The 18,298-nt window shown below is 45.0% G+C and overlaps 1 protein-coding gene across 1 annotated transcript in view; it reads left to right on the top strand.

Annotated features, from left to right (window-relative positions):
• LOC144494686 (cadherin-related family member 2-like) overlaps nt 1-18,298 on the top strand; it is a 123,032-nt gene that overhangs the window by 56,429 nt on the left and 48,305 nt on the right. Inside the window, exons 12-14 of the mRNA XM_078213886.1 lie at nt 3,877-4,485; nt 6,335-6,406; nt 17,940-17,989. Of these exons, the coding sequence (XP_078070012.1) occupies nt 3,877-4,485; nt 6,335-6,406; nt 17,940-17,989 (731 nt within the window). The remainder of the gene's footprint in view (nt 1-3,876; nt 4,486-6,334; nt 6,407-17,939; nt 17,990-18,298) is intronic.

The following is an 18,298-nucleotide window of genomic DNA, read 5'->3' as shown; positions in this document are numbered from 1 at the left end:
GGCTCGAGGGGCCAGATGTCCTACTCCTGCTCCTAGTTCTTATGTTCTTCTGTTCTTATGAGTGGATGGGTGAGTGGGTGAATGGGTGAGTGGATGAATGTTGGTGAATGAATGGGTGAGTGAATGAATGAGTGAATGGGTCAGTTGATGAATGAATGAATGGGTAGGGTGGAAGGGTGGTTAGGTAAGTGGGTAGGGTGGGTGGCAGGTGTTTGACATGGCAAGGTGGGTGAGGTGACATATGGGTGAGATCTTAGGTGAGTGAGGTGGAAGGTGGGTGAGGTATAAAATGATTAAGGTGGTAGGGATGAGGTAGCAAGTAGGTGAGTTGGTAGAGGTGAGGTGCAGGTGGGTGACATGGTAGGTAGGGTGGCCGTAGTTTAGATGGTGGGTGAATGTGAAACAGGTGGATTAGGTGGTGATCAGGGGATAGACAGGTCGTTAGGGAAGGGTAGTTGTGGAGTGGTGGGATAGTGATGTGGAGGGGCACCGTGGGAAGGGTGCAAGAGGCTTCAGTTCTGTAGTTACTCTGGAATTGGACTAGATTTTAATCCATCTAACCTGGGTAACTATCCAGGTAAATTGGAACTGTCCAACTCTACTCAGATTTGGAGACATTTGCAGAGGCTCTTGGGAAGTAGGGGAATTGTCCATCCCAGCAATCTCCATGGAGATCTGAGTGTCAAGACTTCCACAGGATCCCAGCATGCACCTCAGTCAACTCCCATGATCCTGAGACCAGAAGATTTGGACCAATCAAACACGTTGGATGGAATTTTCCTGTCCCGCCCGCCAATGGGAATCGGAGCATGGAAAGATCTGTGGACCCCGAGTGGGATTTTTCAGTTTCGGGGTGAACGTGGCCAGAAAATCCCACCCTAGCTCTGTGTGTCAGGAGAATTGATGCTTTTTCAGACAGTGATGTTGTAGCAGCAATTCCTCACAGAAATAGGACGATTCTCCCAAAACAATTCTAAGTGTTGTATTCACGTAAAAACTGGGGCGGTGGGGGGTGGTGGTGGGGGTGGTGCGGGGGTGGGGGGGGGGGTGGGGGGGGGGGGGGTATGCTAGTGGGCCTGGTGATTTCAGTCCCGGGCCGAATGATGTTTAAATTAGACTTAAATGCACATTTTCATAAATTATTCAGCTCCGCGCCGATTTCTGGTGTGGAGTTGACGGCGCTGGAAATCCAGCGCTTGGAGAATCACGAAGGCCACGGCGCCCAATGGGGAGCCCGCAAAATGGCTTCCGCTTGAGTCTCCCAGCTGCAAAAGCAGCGCAGCAGGCTGGGAGAATCGCTCCTGTGGAAACCCCCAGAATATAGTGCCAAATAAGAGTCTAGAGTTTCCTTAGATTTGCACCCAGAGCATCTGCTAACCGGGCATTTACCAGATATGCGGCTCGAGGATAGTGTAATTTTGGACATAAGGGGGTTAAGTGCTTAACTACAACACCCACACTTTCCTTTGAGTTCTTGGGTTGTCAGACTTTGCCCACAATATTGGCTACATGCCCCTGAGCTTGCTGTCAAATTTGAGCATCTACCAGTTACACGTGAATGTGGGAGGAGCCTTTTGTCCAACATTGCACGCACTTCAATAAATAAATACCTGGCCTTTTAATGGATTTTTTTGGAGCTTTTAAAAATGTTATTGTCATGAAGACTACCCTTAGTGTTGCTGGAATCCTCCCCGACAGACCGCTAGCCGATCAGTCAGACTGCCTGTGGTGCGGAGGCATGACAGAAAAGAACTTTGAGGAGGCAGGAAGGATCAAATAAGTTCTTCTTGGTTTTCTGACTTGAAAACAGACCTTCTCACCTGGGAAAGCATCGCACCTCCAGGCGAAAATCCAGGCCAGGGTCTTTACTGGTGGGCGGGTGATTATTGAATTCCAGTCCCCATCCATCCCACAATTCCAAGGCTGAGGTTATGAAAGTCGTGGGGCAGTCATCAAGACCAACTAGTTTAGTTTTAGTTTAGTTTATATAATAGCGTCACAAATAGGCTTACATTAACACTGCAATGAAGTTACTGTGAAAATCCCTGAGTCACCACATTCCACTGCCTGTTTGGGTACACTGAGGGAGAATTCAGCATGGCCAATGCACCTAACCAGCACGCCTTTCAGACTGTGGGAGGAAACCGGAGCACCCGGAGGAAACCCACGCAGACACGGGGAGAACACGCAGACTCCACACAGACAGTGACCAAAGCCAGGAATTGAACCCGGGTCCCTGGTGCTGTGAAGCATCAGTGCTAACAACTGTGGCACCATTCTTTAGGAAAGAAAATCTGCCATCATTATCCAGTCTGGTTAAGTGCTTAACTACAACATCCACTCCCATTCCCATTCCCATGTGTTTGTCTTTTAGCTGAAGTGACCCAGCAAGCCACATTGTTGGATCAAACGGGCGGTTCGGTGGCACAGTGGTTAACACTGGCACCTCACAGCACCAGGGACCCTGGTTCGATTCTGGCCTTGGGTGACTATCTGCGTGAAGTTTGCATGTTCTCCCTGTGTCTGCATCGATTTCCTCCGGGTGCTCCGGTTTCCTCCCACAGTCCAAAGATGTGTGGGTTAGGTTGGCTGGCCGTGCTAAATTGACCCTTAGTGTCAGGGGGATTAGCAGGGTAAATACGTAGGGTTGTGGGGATAGGGCCTGGATGGGATTGTTGTTGGTGCAGACTCGATGGGCCGAATGGCCTCCTTTGCACTGTAGGGATTCTATGATTCAAATTGCTACAAAAAGCACCATGTGGACTGCAGCGGCTCAAGAAGCAAACTCACTGTCACTTTCTCAGGACAACTAACAGTTGGCAATAAGTGATCTTACCAGATAAATCCACACCCTGACAATTAACTTTAAAAAGTCTGTTTTACATTTTGGAATGGATTCATAAATAGGGGCCCAGTTTTGTTACCTGCTGTGATTTAGGGTGATTCTGTTCCAACAATGCTGAATTCAAATAAAAGTTAAAACATATAATGTTGCAATGTTTTATATTCTGTGTGGATTTGGCAAATCCTGCAGCTGAAACTGCGTGCAGTTACAATGAAACACAATTTAGATGTTTTAGTTTCACGAATGGGCTGAGAGGACTTGACAGGGTGGATACCGGGAGGATCTTTCCACTCGTTGGGGAGATTGGAACTAGGGGACACAATTTAAGAATAAAGAAGTCTCTCTTTTCGGGCTGAGATGAGGCTAAATATTTTCTCTCAGAGATTTGTTAGTCTGTGGAATTCTCTTCCTTGGGCGACACGGTGGCACAATGGTTAGCACTGCTGCCTCACAGCGCCAGGGACCTGGGTTCAATTCCGGCCTCGGGTCACTGTCTATTTGGAGTTTGCACATTCTCTCCGTGTCTGCGTGGATTTCCTCCGGGTGCTCCAGTTTCCTCCCACAGTCCAAAGATGCATGGGTTAGGTTGATTGGCCATGCTAAATTGACCTTTAGTGTCAGGGGGATTAGCAATGTAAATATGTGGGATTCCGGGAATAGGGCATGGGTGGGATTGTGGTTGGTGCAGACTCGAGGGACCAAATGGCCTCCTTTTGCACTGTAGGGATTTTATGATTCCTCAGATAGCTGTGGAGGCTGGATCATTGAATATATTCTCGGCTGAGTTAAATAGATTTTTGATAGACAGGACAATCAAGGGTTATAAAGGGAAAGACAGGAAAGTGGAGTTCAGACCACAACCAAATCAGCCATGATCTAGTTGAATAGCAGGGCAGAGGAGAAGGGCCAAATGGTACTCCTGCTCCCAAGTCCTATGTTCCTCTATACCTAGTCCTACTAGATCTAAAGATATATGGTTCTCCAGCTAAATAATTTATTTTGCAATAAGTCCATTGAATATTCTATTGCAGATCAATGTGTTGTTTCCATACGGGCCACAGACAACGACGTAACTGATCCAAACTCTCTACTAAGCTACAGAATTGAAGATGGGGCCAGGGGACAGTTTATTCTCAGTACAGAGAAAGGAGACCTGCACCAGTCTGCCGCATGTATCCGTGTGAACCCAGAGTCCAGGCTTGATTACGATGGTGGGCCACGCAAGTATAAACTGACTGTAGCAGCCAACGACTTTGGGTTCGATCCCAACACTGGACGCACGACCATTGAGGTGGATATTTTGGATGTCAACGATGAAACTCCTGTTCTAATCGGAAGTTCGCTCTCTGATGTGTTTGCAAGAGAAAATGGACAAATCAATACAGCGGTCACTGCAGTTCAGGCTTTCGACCCAGACACTGATGCAGAATTGCACTTCTTCGTCAGAGAAACGGAGTGTCTCAATGAGAAAGAGGAAAGGCTGAGCAGCTCGCTCTGTGAGAACTGGTTCCAGCTGGTGGTGCGATCTGGGTCGTTGTTGTACACTGGTCCAGTTGATCGTGAAAGTGTTCAGGCTGTTCGACTCAGAGTACAAGTTGTGGACTACAACACTGTCCTGTCTTTGAATATGAGTGAGGAAGGTCAGCTCTGCTTACACGATGGTTTAGAAACTGTTTATGTGCTATTGCCACACAAGCAGAGATAGAACTTTGTATCCTCGGCCCACATTCTTTTAAAGCATTATAAAAAAACCATGCCGCTTCAACAGAGGGACAGCCTGCACCCAGTTTGCACAGACATTGATAAATTTATACCGCCCAGGTGGATACCTGAAATATGATTTGGTCCCTTAATTATGTACATCCAGGGGCTGCACAGTGGTTAGCACTGCTGCCTCACAGCTCCAGCGACCCAAGTTCAATTCCGGCCTCGGGTGACATTTGTGTGAAGTTTGTATTTTCTCCCCCGGTGCTCCGGTTTCCTCCCACACTCCAAAGACGTGCAGGTTAGGTGGATTGGCCATGATCAATTACCCCTTAGTGTCCCAAGATGTGTAGGTTACATGGATTAGCCGTACAAAATGTGTGGGGTTACGGGGCTAGGGTGGGGGAGAGGGCCTGGCTAAGATAGTCAGAGAATCGGTGCAGGCTCCATGGGGGTCTTCTGCACTGTCTATGATTCTAAGTGCCCGCTAAAGGACCCCCGTTGAAGGTTTTTCAGCAATGGGTGGGTCAGACTTTTGTTCTTCTTCATTTCTCATTGTTCCCAGCGGCTTCAAACGTGAGGTAGCACGTACTCTTCCCAGTTACACACCCAATCTCGAAGACCATTGCCAGCCCCTTCTCCTACTGCCAAGCGACGCTCAGTCATGGCCCAGAATTATCTGAGGTCCATTCCTATCAGCACAGACGCCTAGCTGTAATGAAGTTCAAGACCCAATTTTGACTGAGCCTCAGTTCATGGAATTTTCATGACATACTCTTGTGCAGGGCAAATAACAGCACAGCACAGGAACAGGCCCTTTGGCCCTCCAAGGCTGCACCAATCACGTTTACCTATCTAGACCAACCGCTTATATCCCTCTATTCCCTGTTTGTTCATATGTCTCTCAAGATAAATGTGGCTAACGTGACTGCCTCAACCACCTCACTTGGCAGTGCATTCCAGGTCCCCACCACCCTCTGTGTAAAAGACTTCCCCCGCACATCTCCACTGAACCTTTCCCCCCTTGTCTTGAACTTGTGCCCCCCCCTTGTAATTGTCATTTCTGCCCTGGGGAAAAAGCTTCCAACTGTTCACCCTATCTATACCTTTCATAATTTTATAAACTTCCATCAGGACGTCCCTCAGCCTTCATCTTTCTAGGGAGAACAATCCCAGTTTATTCAATCTCTCCTCATAGCTAATACCCTCCATACCAGGCAATACCCTGGTAAACCTTTTCTGTACTCTCTCCAAAGCCTCCACATCCTTCTGGTTGTGTGGTGACCAGAATTGGACACCGTATTCCAACTGTGGCCTAAACCACATTTTATACAACTGTAGCATAATACATTGGTTAGGCCACATTTGGCATTATAAAGAAACAGTGGTTGTTTTCTCTGGGTTATTTCATGTTAATTTAATCCGTATTTCAGTCAATTATAACCCCTCACAATCCAGTGACAAGCAAACCAGTAGTACAAAACTATCAACCAGGCTCCACAGAGCTTTTCTCATCATTTCCCACAAGATGGATTAAGAATTTGCCATTGTTAATGACAATAATTCCTCTTCTGTCCTGTCTGTAGCTACTCCTACTCCTACCTACTGTCGTGATTGTCACATTAGTCTGTCATGTACTATCCTCTCACATCCACTGTAGATCGTTTGGAACCACATTGTGATTTCCGTGATCTAGTTACACCTAGGCTGATCCCTCTTTCTGCTGCCCCTCCACTTTTCCCTCTGGAAGAGATCTGTCGATAATCATTAACTCATATTTTTCAGGACATATCAAAATCATCATTACTGATGAAAATGACAATCCACCAACATTTACCAGGACAGAATATAAACGAGGTGAGTGACGATAATCAGCTACAAAGAAAGAGGCACTATAAACACCTATTGCTGTGGAGAATAATATGATTCCCCTGAATTTGTTCGCTAGAATTGGCCAATTTGGCTGAGTTGAGAATGATGAATGTTAACCATTCCAGCGACATATAGCGGAATTTTCCAGCCATACTCACCCCGAAACCGGAAAATCCCGCCCGAGGTCAGACCTTTCCATGGTCCGCCCCTTGCCCACTCCGGTTCCCATGGCGGGCGGAAAGGGAAAGTCTCAGCTTCACTGTTTTGGTTTGACAGTGCCCCTTTTCATAGAATTTACAACATAGAAGCAGGACACTTGACCCACAATGGCATCTGCCAGTCTTTGTGCTCCACACACATCTCCTCTGACCCTACTTCAGTATATCATCATTTAAAATTTATTCATTGTCCAAAGGGCATTTAAAACCTTTTCTAGTCAAAAGCTTGCATTTATCCTGTGATGATATAGGCCCCGATTTCCAGGAGATAGTTCTGACTGGTTCACCATGCTGAAAACAGCCTTTTTACAAGACTTTACTGCCTTTATTGCTGCCAACAAGCCTCTTTTCAGTAGATGACGGGACACATACATTTTAGATCGCTGCATAGAAAAGTTGTTCCACATGTTGCTGTTTCTTTTTTTTTTGCCAATCACCTTAAAGCAGCAACCTCTATTTCCCAGTTGAGATGAAATAAAGTACATATTTAAATATCTCATACAGCTGTCACGATATTAAAAAACATTTCCATTCATGAAAACTCATTCAAAACTTTTAAACCTCCTCAAGTGCTTACTCCCTTATAAAAACAAACTTTTATTCACATCCCCACATCAAAGGCAGCCAATCCTTGAATAATCTCTGAGCTGTCAATCAGTTTGTGAATTTAGGACTACTCCTCTGAGAGAATTATAACTTGTGGAAAGCAGCCAATTGTTCAAAATGGCATTGTGACAGCCCTTCGGGAAATGTCAACAAATAGCTATTGTAATGGTTACAACAGTGTTTTCAACTCACACTGACACAGGCAGCTTTTTTTATTTTTTTAAAGGGCTGAGGATTTAAATTACTTCGCATCAAGACAGTTCTACAGACCTTATCCTCCTTCCAATTGCATTTCTGCCTACTCTAAAAATTGTGACTTTTACACTGTGTGTTAAGGCCCTTGTTATAGAACTGGGAAACCCAAACTCAGTACTGAATTCATATAGCCCTACTGACCTCATACTTCCCTCATATGTGAATTATGCACCACTCTTATCTCCTTCCAGCAAAAACAGGATCAGTTGGAAATGGGGGTGGGATTTCTGCATCTGGATCATGTTCTCCCACTAACCCCCTGACTATATGGAAAGGTATGTGGAGTCTCCACGGCTCTGACAATCTGACCCTTATTGTCTGGAAACCTTCCCCCTTTCCAGCTCACTTCATGGCCCTGAGTAAATATCAGGGCCTCTTTCTCTACTTGTAAACCTAGGGAGAGAGAAATGAGAGGCTGAAATGAATTCAAAACTCTGAAGATCAATGAAAAAGCAAAAGCAACGTCTAATCTATCGCGTCAGTGTTTATACCTCAGGCTGAAGATTTACCAGGACTGCTCACAAACTCCCTCAGCTCAATGTTACAAGAGTAGCCTGCAGGCCAAATGTGGACTTGGCCCATAAATATTCTCTGGTTTCAATGTCCTCAGGCCTCAGGTTATTTACATGCCTTCGAGAGGAACCCTGGCCTCGGCCAAGTACTCTGCAAATGGAGGATTGGAAATAGGCCTTGGCCTTCTGCAACATATATCGTTGTTGACAGCTTCCAATTTACTGCTGCTAAAATAGCATGAAATTTCGAAGATTTTTCTAAATTTAATGTTCAGATTTTGTAGCCAGTCTCTTCAAATTCCCCCTCTGCCCATTCTGCTGCCACAGCGACACAAGGGGCAAACTGGCACCTCATAGCCACGGTGGCTAGCACTGCTGTCCCACAGTGCCAAGGACCGCGGGTTCAATTACCGGCTTGGGTCACTGTCTGTGCCTGCACGTTCTCCCCTCGTCTGCGTGGGTTTCTTCTGGGTCCTCCAGTTTCCTCCCACAGTCCAAAACACATGCTGGTTAGGTGCATCGACCATGCTAAATTCTCCCTCAATGTACCCGAACAGGCCCCAGAGTGTGACCAGGGGATTTTCACAGTAACTTCATTGCAATGTTAATGTAAGCCTACTTGTGACAATTAAATAAACTTTAACTTTTAACTTTAAATGATATATTGGCACAATTGTGCCCATTCATTAGAGGCAGGAATAATCAATGCTGGCTGTCACTTCTGGTACATTTGGTCCTGACAATCGCTGGAGTGTGTTCCAGGCCCAGTTTTCTACTTTAACCTGCTTCACATTCCCAAAATGGCGGATAGAGAGGGGCGGCACAGTTTCACAGTGGTTAGCACTGCTGCCTCACAGCGTCAGGGACCCGGGTTCGATTCCTGGCTTGGGTCACTGTCTGTGTGGCGTTTGCACGTTCTCCCCATGTCTGCGTGGGTTTCCTTTGAGTGCTCCGGTTTCCTCCCACAGTCTGAAAGATGTGCTGGTTAGGTGCATTGACCTGAACAGGTGCCGTAGGGGAATTTCATAGTAACTTCATTGCAGTGTTCATGTAAGCCTTACTTGTGACTAATAAATAAACTTTAACTTTAACTTTAGATGTTCCTTGCCCAGCTTGCCAAATTTCATAGGCTTGAAGGACCAGTAAAAGCTGCACTGATTGGTTAACAATCAAGCCTTGGCCAATGCTCCAGCCTTAGGATTTTTAGAGAGCCAAGGCTTTCAGGCGTGAGAGAGGAAGGGGCCAGAAAAAGAGAGTGAAAGAATGAGGAGGCCTAGTATTTCTGTGTGTGTAGGTTCCACTCTCTTGAGCGAATTGGGAATTTTTTTGGTGTGCTCCCAGCATAGATTCTCTCCTTTTGGTGGATCCCATTTTAGTGTTCTCAAATTCTGTGTATGAGAGTCAAATCTTTTTGTGTATGAGGTTGCTTTCAGTGTGTGTGCGGCCTTTGCAATTTACTTGCACGGGAAGTCTCATATGTTTGGGTTCTGGGACTCCACATGATTGTATTATCAAGTATCCAAATAATTGTATGTTCCTGATTGAGTCCATTTTGCTTATTGACAATCCCCTTAGTCATATTGATACAGGTTCTGGGGTTTTTTTGATACTTTATTCCTCATCAAAAAAGCCAATTAAGTCCAATCAGAGTCCCCACGTGAAGGACAAACCAGATTCAAACTGACAAGACAGAATAGGCATCCCATCTTGGGCTTGATCAAACCAGATCCCAGCTGACAGGATGAGGCATTGCACCCTCTCCCAGGCTTGATCTGAGCTTCATCTCAGCCAAACAGCCAAAATGGCTTTAAAAAGTTGCATCAGGTAAATAAAGATTCTGTACTAACCATATGGTGAACTGGACAGATTTGCCTTAATATTGTCCCTGTCTTGAGAAAGTGATCTCCACATAGCATTCTCCCCCTTTATATTGATGTTGCCTGCAGTTGTCCATAGACATGCAGTTCTCTGACAGAGACCCATACAAAATTACTGCTCCTTACATTTACTTTGCTGCAACAAGGAGCCTTAATCTAGTTGCAGACTCTTGTGGGTCTACGATAATATTGCTCTTCTGGGGAAATCTAGATGTTATTAATAAGGAGGACAGCTAATGGCAGAATAACATTACATCTGAAGTTGGCTACATTGTTATATTGCTCAAGCACTTCTTTAATGGCCTCATTGGCATCTCTCCTGCTCTTTTACATAAGTGACTGAGATAATCGATGGGATTTGTTTCTAAATACTCCTCAGCCCTTCTGAAAGTCTTTGATTAATCACAGCATTCTACATTTATAACCTTCTTAACTTTACATCCATAACTGGCCTTAATTGTATGGACAGTTGGTGCTATTATTTTTCAATCAAAGCATGTTAAACTTTAGGATGAAGCCATTAACCTAAAATTCCCTGACTTAGTAATGCATTATTTCATATCAGCTTATTCAGGTCAAGCCAAGCTGTATAAATGAACCCTTCTTGGTACTTATTTATGGACTTCTCAACCTGTGCTTTTACTTCTTGTGCTTCTCAGATCTCTCTGTTCCTCAGTTCTAGTTATTTTCTTATCTTTCAAGCAGGAAGTGCATTTATACAGAATCTTGGCTAGACCACACTTGGGAGTACCGTGTACCTTTTCCATTTTATATGTTAAAACAATATTGACGCATTGGAGAATGTGCAGAAACAATTTACGAGGATGTTACTTGAATAGGGAAGGTTCAACCGCCATGAAGGATTGAGTGGTCTTTCTCTCTGGAAGGGAGAAGAAAAAAACAGGGCTGTTACAGGTCTTAGAGAGTCATCCAGGGAAACACAGACATCCGTGTTTCAATCACGTCACTAGGTATCCCCCTCCCTCACTCCACTCCCCTGCGTCAGGAAGTAAGAATTTCTCTTGCAGAATTTCACAGCACAAAGGAGGCCATTCAGCCCATTGTGTTTCATTGTGCCAGCTCTTTGAAAGAATCACACATTTGTTCCAATCCCTTGGGGATTGAATAAACTAGGATTGTTTTCAATGGAACGACGGAGGCTGAGGGGAGACCTGATAGAGGTCGACAAAATTATGAGAGGCATTGACAGGGTGGATAATCAGAGGCTTTTTCCCAGGGTTAATTACAAGGGGGCACACATTCAAGGGAGATGTGTGGGGATAGGTTCTGTCCTTCTGGTGGAACCCATTTTAGGGTTCTCAACTTACGTGCATGAGAGTCGAATGTTTTTGCGGATGAGGTTGCTTTCAGTATATGTGGGGCCTTTGCAATTTACTTGCATGGAAAATCTCATATTTTGGGGTTCTGGGACTCCATATGATTGCATTATCAATCAATTTTTCACACAGAGCGTGGTGGGTGCCTGGAACGCGCTGCCAGAGGAGGTGGTGGAAGCAGGCACATTAGCAACATTCAAGAGGCATCTGGATGGGTCCATGAATAGGGAGGGAATAGAGGGATATGGTCCGAGTAAGGGCAGAATGTTTTTTTTAGTTTAGTTAGGGCATCATGATCGGCACGGGCTTGAAGGGTCAAAGGACCTGTTCCTGTGCTGTACTTTTCTCTGTTCTTTGTTCCCTGTTCTGGCTCCATAGCCCTGCAAATCTTCCCTTTATAACTAAAAAGGTCTTCAGAATGATGAAAGGGTTCTGACAGGATGAATGTGGGGAAACTAGTTTGTATTTCTGGGTGAGTCTTCTCACAACACCAGGTTAAAGTCCAACAGGTTTATTTGGTAGCACGAGCTTTCGGAGCACTGCCCCTTCATCAGGTGAGTCTGTCGATATGCGCGATCTTCTTGGAGATCCTCTCCACTTTGAGCTGGCAGTTTGCATCACTCGCCTGATGAAGGGGCAGCACTCCGAAAGCTCGTGCTACCAAATAAACCTGTTGGACTTTAACCTGGTGTTGTGAGACTTCTTACTGTGCCTACCCCAGAAATAAGCCGGCATCTCCACATCATGGGTGATTCTTGACATGACGGGGAGGAGAGGGATAGTTATAAGGTAACCAATAGCAGATCAGATCAATAATTGGGAGGAATTTCTTTACACAGTGTTACAAGTCAGGTCGGATACTTCATGGTGTTCTATGAAGCTCACCTGACCTATAACGTTTTACGTTGAAATTGGCTAGGGTGAGCATGAGAGGTTTCACTTCAGGTATGATTCAACTGACCCACGAGGAGCTTTTATCAAAAACAATGTTTAATTAAGAATATTGTTGACATGTATAGTAAGACAATTAGCAAGAACTTTTAACAATTACAAACAAGAAAACACCAACCACAATAATGTATAACTCTTAAGGAAATAGCTCTAATGTGTTCCAACCAAAGCCAACATTAAATACACAAAACCCTCCAAATAAACACAATACAGCATTGGTTAATGCCTACTTACTACAGGATCCAGTCTCCTGGGTTGAGTGCTGAAAATCCCTTGTGAAGAAACTCAGAAGATGTTGTAGTCAAATGTGTTTCCAAAAACACAGCTTCTTAAAAAGAAGAATAGGGAGAGAGAGGAACTGTTTCTTAGCTTGCTGTTAAACTGCTTCACACACTGCCCAAAACTAAAAGCCCAAAGGAAAAAACCCTTATCATCTGACTGCCATAAATAAAACTGAAAGCCCTATCACCACATCTTAGCTCCACCCCACAATGACGTCGCTGAAGCTGTAAACTGCATGATTTTTTAAAAAAAACTTTCTTAAAGGTACACTCACGTGACAACAGAGACTGGTGAGAGTGTGGAATTTATGGACAGGCGAAGGAGTTGAAGCATTGTGGATTTATGCAGAGGTTTCCTGCACTTATGTGGGGAAATCAGTAGAAGAGCTATGGGGATGGAGTGGGAAGACATAAATAGCATTATTGAGATTAATGTAGGATATAAATGCTGGAATAGACCTGAGTGGCAATTTTTGTGCTGTGAATATTAGTGTAGTAATATGCTAATAACCCTAACCGTCTCCTATCCAAAGATGAGCGGGTTAGGTGGACTGGCCATGCTAAATTGCCCCTTAGTGTCAGGGGGACTAGCTAAGGTAAGTGCATGGGGTTATGGGGATAGGACCTGGGTGGGATTGTGGTCAGTGCAGACTCGATGGGTCAAATGGCTCCTTCTGCACTGTAGGATTCTATGATTCTTTCTCTCCAACAGAGGATGTTCCCTTCATTAGGAGTCCTGCATTCTGAAGCAAAATAACCTTCCAGTCTCACAGCCAGACATTCAACTCCACCATCCCACTCACTGTATCAACACAAGAGCCGTTCTGCATCCATCAGGACTTACAAATTAAAACAAAATTGTGTGCAGCTTTCTTCAGTCCTTTGAGCCTCAAAGGTATAATATATTCATTAAAACTTTCTGCAAAGTTGATTGATTGTGGCTATTGTCAATCCTGGGCGATTAATGTGGTATTTACTCAGATCTTGGGAAATACTTAGAGAGTACATGTGACAAATGTGCAAATAGTGGGGAATAGATTTAATGCTGTAAGTAATCACAGGGGACCCTTAAGAATGCAACTATGTTACTCGGATTTAAATGTAGGCCACCAGCGTCACAGACTTGCATCACTCTGGCAGTTCCACTAAATAAACCTGGTATTCATTAGTTGGTGCTAAAATATTGGCTTTACACATAGAATAATGTATCAGGAACGAGTATGGCATTCAACTCCTCGGGTGGGATTTTCCGGCCGCACCTGTCCCGAAACCGTAAAATCCTGCCTGAGGTCAACAGACGCTCCGATTCCTGTGGCGGGCAGGGGGATAAAATTCTGGCACTCGTGTCTGTTTAACCATTTATTGAGATCTTGGTGGATCAGTACCTCAACTCCATTTATTGGCCTATCTTTTTTTTAAATTCATGCGACATGGAAGTCGCTGACTATCCAGCATTTATTGCCCATTCCTAGTTGACGTTGTCCAGAGGGCAGTTGAGAGTCAACCACATTTCTGTGGCTCTGGAGTCACATGTAGACCAGACCGGGTAAGGACGGCAGATTTCCTTCCCTAAAGGACATTAGTGAACCAGATGGGCTTTTCCGACAATTGACAATGGTTTCATGGTCATTAGTAGATTCTTAATTCCAGATTTTTTTTATTGAATTCAAATTCCACTATCAGCCGTGGCGGGATTCGAATCCGGGTCCCCAGAACATTAGCTGAGTTTCTGAATTAATAGTCTAGCGATAATACCACCGCTAGTGATAAAGGGATCCTTGGAGACGATGCCAATTGCACGCCAGCTGATGTTCTCAACCAGGCATCCAGTGCGGAGGGTAATGAGGGTGGCATCCCTCATGGAGTGCCTTTGTCATCCCCGGCCTCCTTGGCTCCAGGATCACCTGTATAGCAAGTGACAGAGGTTCCTCCTGCAATGATGTTGGTGCGGCAGTTCCTGTAGATACCCCCCTATTGCCCAATGGAGATGACAACCACACACATCTGAGCCTCAAACAGCGACAAGTGAGCAGGGTGCCTCAAACTCCTCCAGGGTCATAATGGAGCACTGTGTAGCAGTGGTCAAGCAGAGAGGTGATAGTGTCACTCGGAGCACTAAGTGGGTAATGGAGTGCCTTGATTCTGTCTCTGAACTAATTTTCTCCATGTGCACTTTCAAAATGCTGACACAATAAGGCACATTTCTGGGAGTGCTTTTATTGCTGTTGTGACAGAAGGATTGGTTTGAGTTGGTGATGGACGTAGCAGGATTTTCAACAGCGAGGGTGAAACCTTGGAGCAAATGTTCTATCATTGGTGGTAATTGATTAAATGTTGCATTTTCCATGGATATGCCACTCAGACTCCCTTCAATGCCACACCCCTCAGCCTGAGCCAGCTGGCCTCAGTTGAACATTACCTGCATCAGGAGATCCTTGACTTCCACGGCATCCTCATGGGCCCTTCAGACCCCAAGATGTGCCTCCTTGTGCAGCCAGGATATCTCTTTCCACAATGAGCTGTCTCCTGACAGCCTCACTGTCTGCAAAGTTCACAACTCTTTGGAGGACCATGCTAGGGAGAACACAGCAAACTAACACTAGTCAAGACTGTTGCAGTAGAGTGTTGCAGGACACCACCCAACTGGTCCAGGCATCAACATCACATCTTCAGAAGCCTGATGGCTGCTAACTGATTGTCCTAATTAGCAGATTCCATTGGTTGTGACATTACTATGCGTTTGTCTGGGTTGCTACGGAGAGGCACATAGCCGTGTCTTCACTACATTCTGTGTCTCTAAGGATCCACCCATGCACTCTGGAGGTTGGAGTGAAGATCTGAGGTAGTTGGAGTGGCAAAGAATGAAGGAGTCATGGCAGCTGCCAGGAAAAGTGAGCACAGACATATGATTAGGAGTAGGCCATTTGGCCCCTCGAGCCTGTTCCATCGTTTGAGAAGATCATGGCTGACCTGATTGTCACAGATGCCTGTGACCATCTGCCTGGAGAAGTTCAGTCTCTTGCGGCACTGGTTATGGGTCATCTCCAAGTAACTTTGCCTTACCAGAGAATCCTATGTTGAGGGTCCTGTGCCCTCTTGCTGTCTGGTGTCCTGCCTTTCCAGTCCGCTCAGCCTAAAATTCAACAACCTTGCCCCTATTGCCAACTGGAGCCATGCTTCTGGCCAGTTGGCTTCCCAGCTATCCTTGGCTGCCTTAACCCCTGCATTTTTGTCCCTGTGATTTTGGGGATGCCAGCCCAGTTCATAGCCCTGGTGCACGGTTCTGACTCTCCCTGTCCCTTGCATAGCGCCAAGGACACCCCCATACTACCCGCTGCAGAACCCTCCCCCCAACCTTGCATTAATAATTTGTGTCTGTGAAAAGACCATCAAGGGCTTCCAAAGAGGGAAGTCTAAATGGGTAATTGTATCCTGGAGCTCCATAGGGGGGAAAGGGGGAATTTACTGGATATTTATCAGTCTGGTGTGGCTATTGACCAAAGGGTTCTATTCTGCCAACTGTGCCCATGACTACGTGTACTATATAAACGCACCATAACAGCAAGCATCATCTCATTGTTAACAAATTGCTTACAGGTATGAGTACTACTTAATGCCTCCTTCAGCAGAGAAGTAGCTCCTAATGGTTCTGGGGCATTGAGGGGAGGAGTAAGAAGAATGGCTTCTCCCTCTTGTGGTTAACCTGTTTCTCTGTCACTGTACAAACTGCTAATCTTATTGAATGTGTCATGGAACTGAAAACAGACAGCTGCATTGGAAGCAATTTGCAAAATCCAATGAAGTGCTACGGAGGACTACTCCACACTGGGTCCTTTCCACGTGTGTTTGGCGGTTCCTTGGCATTCTGCATTTATGTACAATGCTTTTCCGAGTGTTTCCACAGCACTGAGAGATCGCTGGTAAAGACCAGACAACAGTGACTGGGGAACAAAGGCGAAAATGCTGGAAACACTCTGAGTCGGTTAGCATTTGTGGAGAGGTCGGATGAGTTCATGTTTGAAGTATAGACCCTTCCACAGAACTGGAAAATGTTAGATGACGAAAAACAATTTGAGAGGATCAGAGCAAAGGGACAGGAGAAGGAGAACACAGAATGGCCTATCAACTGCTTAAATGGAAAACAGAAGATAGTTAAATGACTGAAGTGATTCCAGGATATCTGGGGAGTTTGTTCCTTCGTGGTAAATTGACTTTTCCTGGTGATTTTTCAGCATTGTTTTGGATTTCTTTTACCACAAGTATTTCTTTTTCAGGTCATTGATTCTTTTCTAACAATCTGCTGCATGTTCATGAAGTTTACACATTCAGAGTGTTCCTGGCTCCTATGGTCTTCGTGCATGCAGCTCCTTCCAGTGTTAACACCAACACTGCTGTTCCCACAAAAAGCATATTGATACTTTGCAAAAACGTCACGTATTCAGATCAGATTGGCAGAATTCTTTTTTGCTCTTTGTCCCTTTCTGGACACCATTTTGTGCCTTTATTATCACTAGCGTACAATGTCAGATACATTTGCATTTGTTAGCATATATTGTGGTACACAGAGTATTTCATTGGGACAGCAGATTCGCATAACGGGAACTAGCTTGTCTTAATTTGCTGCTGGCAGTAATTTAAGGGACACATTTCCATAAATTACTGCCTTTATATGTCCGCGGTATGTGTAGCCTTTTAGTGCCCAGACAACATGCAAGGGACTACTCCAATATTTTAGTATAAAATTTAAATAAGGAATGGTATCAGTTTGAGAAGAATTACTTTTATGAAATGGGAAATATATAATTCAGTCTATCATTTTTTTTTGTGATTTAGTTATGCCAATTTTCACAGCTCGGGGCAGCAGGGTGGCACAGTGGTTAGCACTGCTGTCTCACAGCGCCAGGGATCCGGGTTCAATTCCGGCTTCGGGTCACTGTCTGTGTGGAGTTTGCACATTCTCCCCGTGTCTGCGTGGGTTTCCTCCGGGTGCTCTAGTTTCCTCCCACAGATCAAAGATGTGCGGGTTAGGCTGATTGGCCATGGTAAATTGCCCTTTGGAGTTTAAAGATGTGTAGGTTAAAGGGATTAGTGGGGTAAATATGTGGGGTTACAGGGATAGGACCTGGGTAAGATGCTCTATTGGAGAGTCAGTGCAGATTTGATGAGTTGAATGACCTCCTTCTGAACTGTAGGGATTCTGTGATTCTAGTCTATGATTCTATCACTTGATTTTCCAATGGTTGTTCATTAAAGGATCACATTTAATTGGCACAAGTTCTACATTAAGGCAATTCTGATTTGCTGATCCGAATGTAATATTTCTTTAAAAGATGTTTTAATCATTAACCATTTCTTGGCCATTATCTTACTGATTTATATCTACACCTGTGTTTTTTTAAAGTGATAAAATCAAATCACTGCTGAAAATAAAAGTCTGTTATTCACCAGGAAATTGAATGCCTGATTCTGGTTTCCTTTCAGTCGTTGTGTCTGAATTGATCACTGAGGGATTCAAGATCACAGTGTTTGAGGTAAGATGCTTCAACTTTATTTGATTGGTTTTGTCCATCTTGTTGGGGCCTAGGGGCTGGAGTTTGGTTACTGAAGCAGAGAACTGGAGCCAGGAAATTTCCCAACTTGTCAGATTCGCCTTAAGTAACCCGAAGCACGCAATGTTTGCTCTGGGGGTGGTGTGGGGAGGGGTATTGGGACTTACAGTGTGGAGGGGTTCTGTGGGAGCATGTGCAGAATGGAGTGGGGCTTGCCGACCCAGAAGCAAAGGATAGGCAGCCACAGGGGTGGAAGAGTGCCAAGGTGGTTGGTTAGAAGGTCCACATCTG

This window comes from Mustelus asterias, chromosome 6 (genome assembly GCF_964213995.1).
Source record: "Mustelus asterias chromosome 6, sMusAst1.hap1.1, whole genome shotgun sequence".
NCBI classification, from domain to species: domain Eukaryota; kingdom Metazoa; phylum Chordata; class Chondrichthyes; order Carcharhiniformes; family Triakidae; genus Mustelus; species Mustelus asterias.
This window is presented reverse-complemented; position numbering and strand designations above follow the sequence as displayed.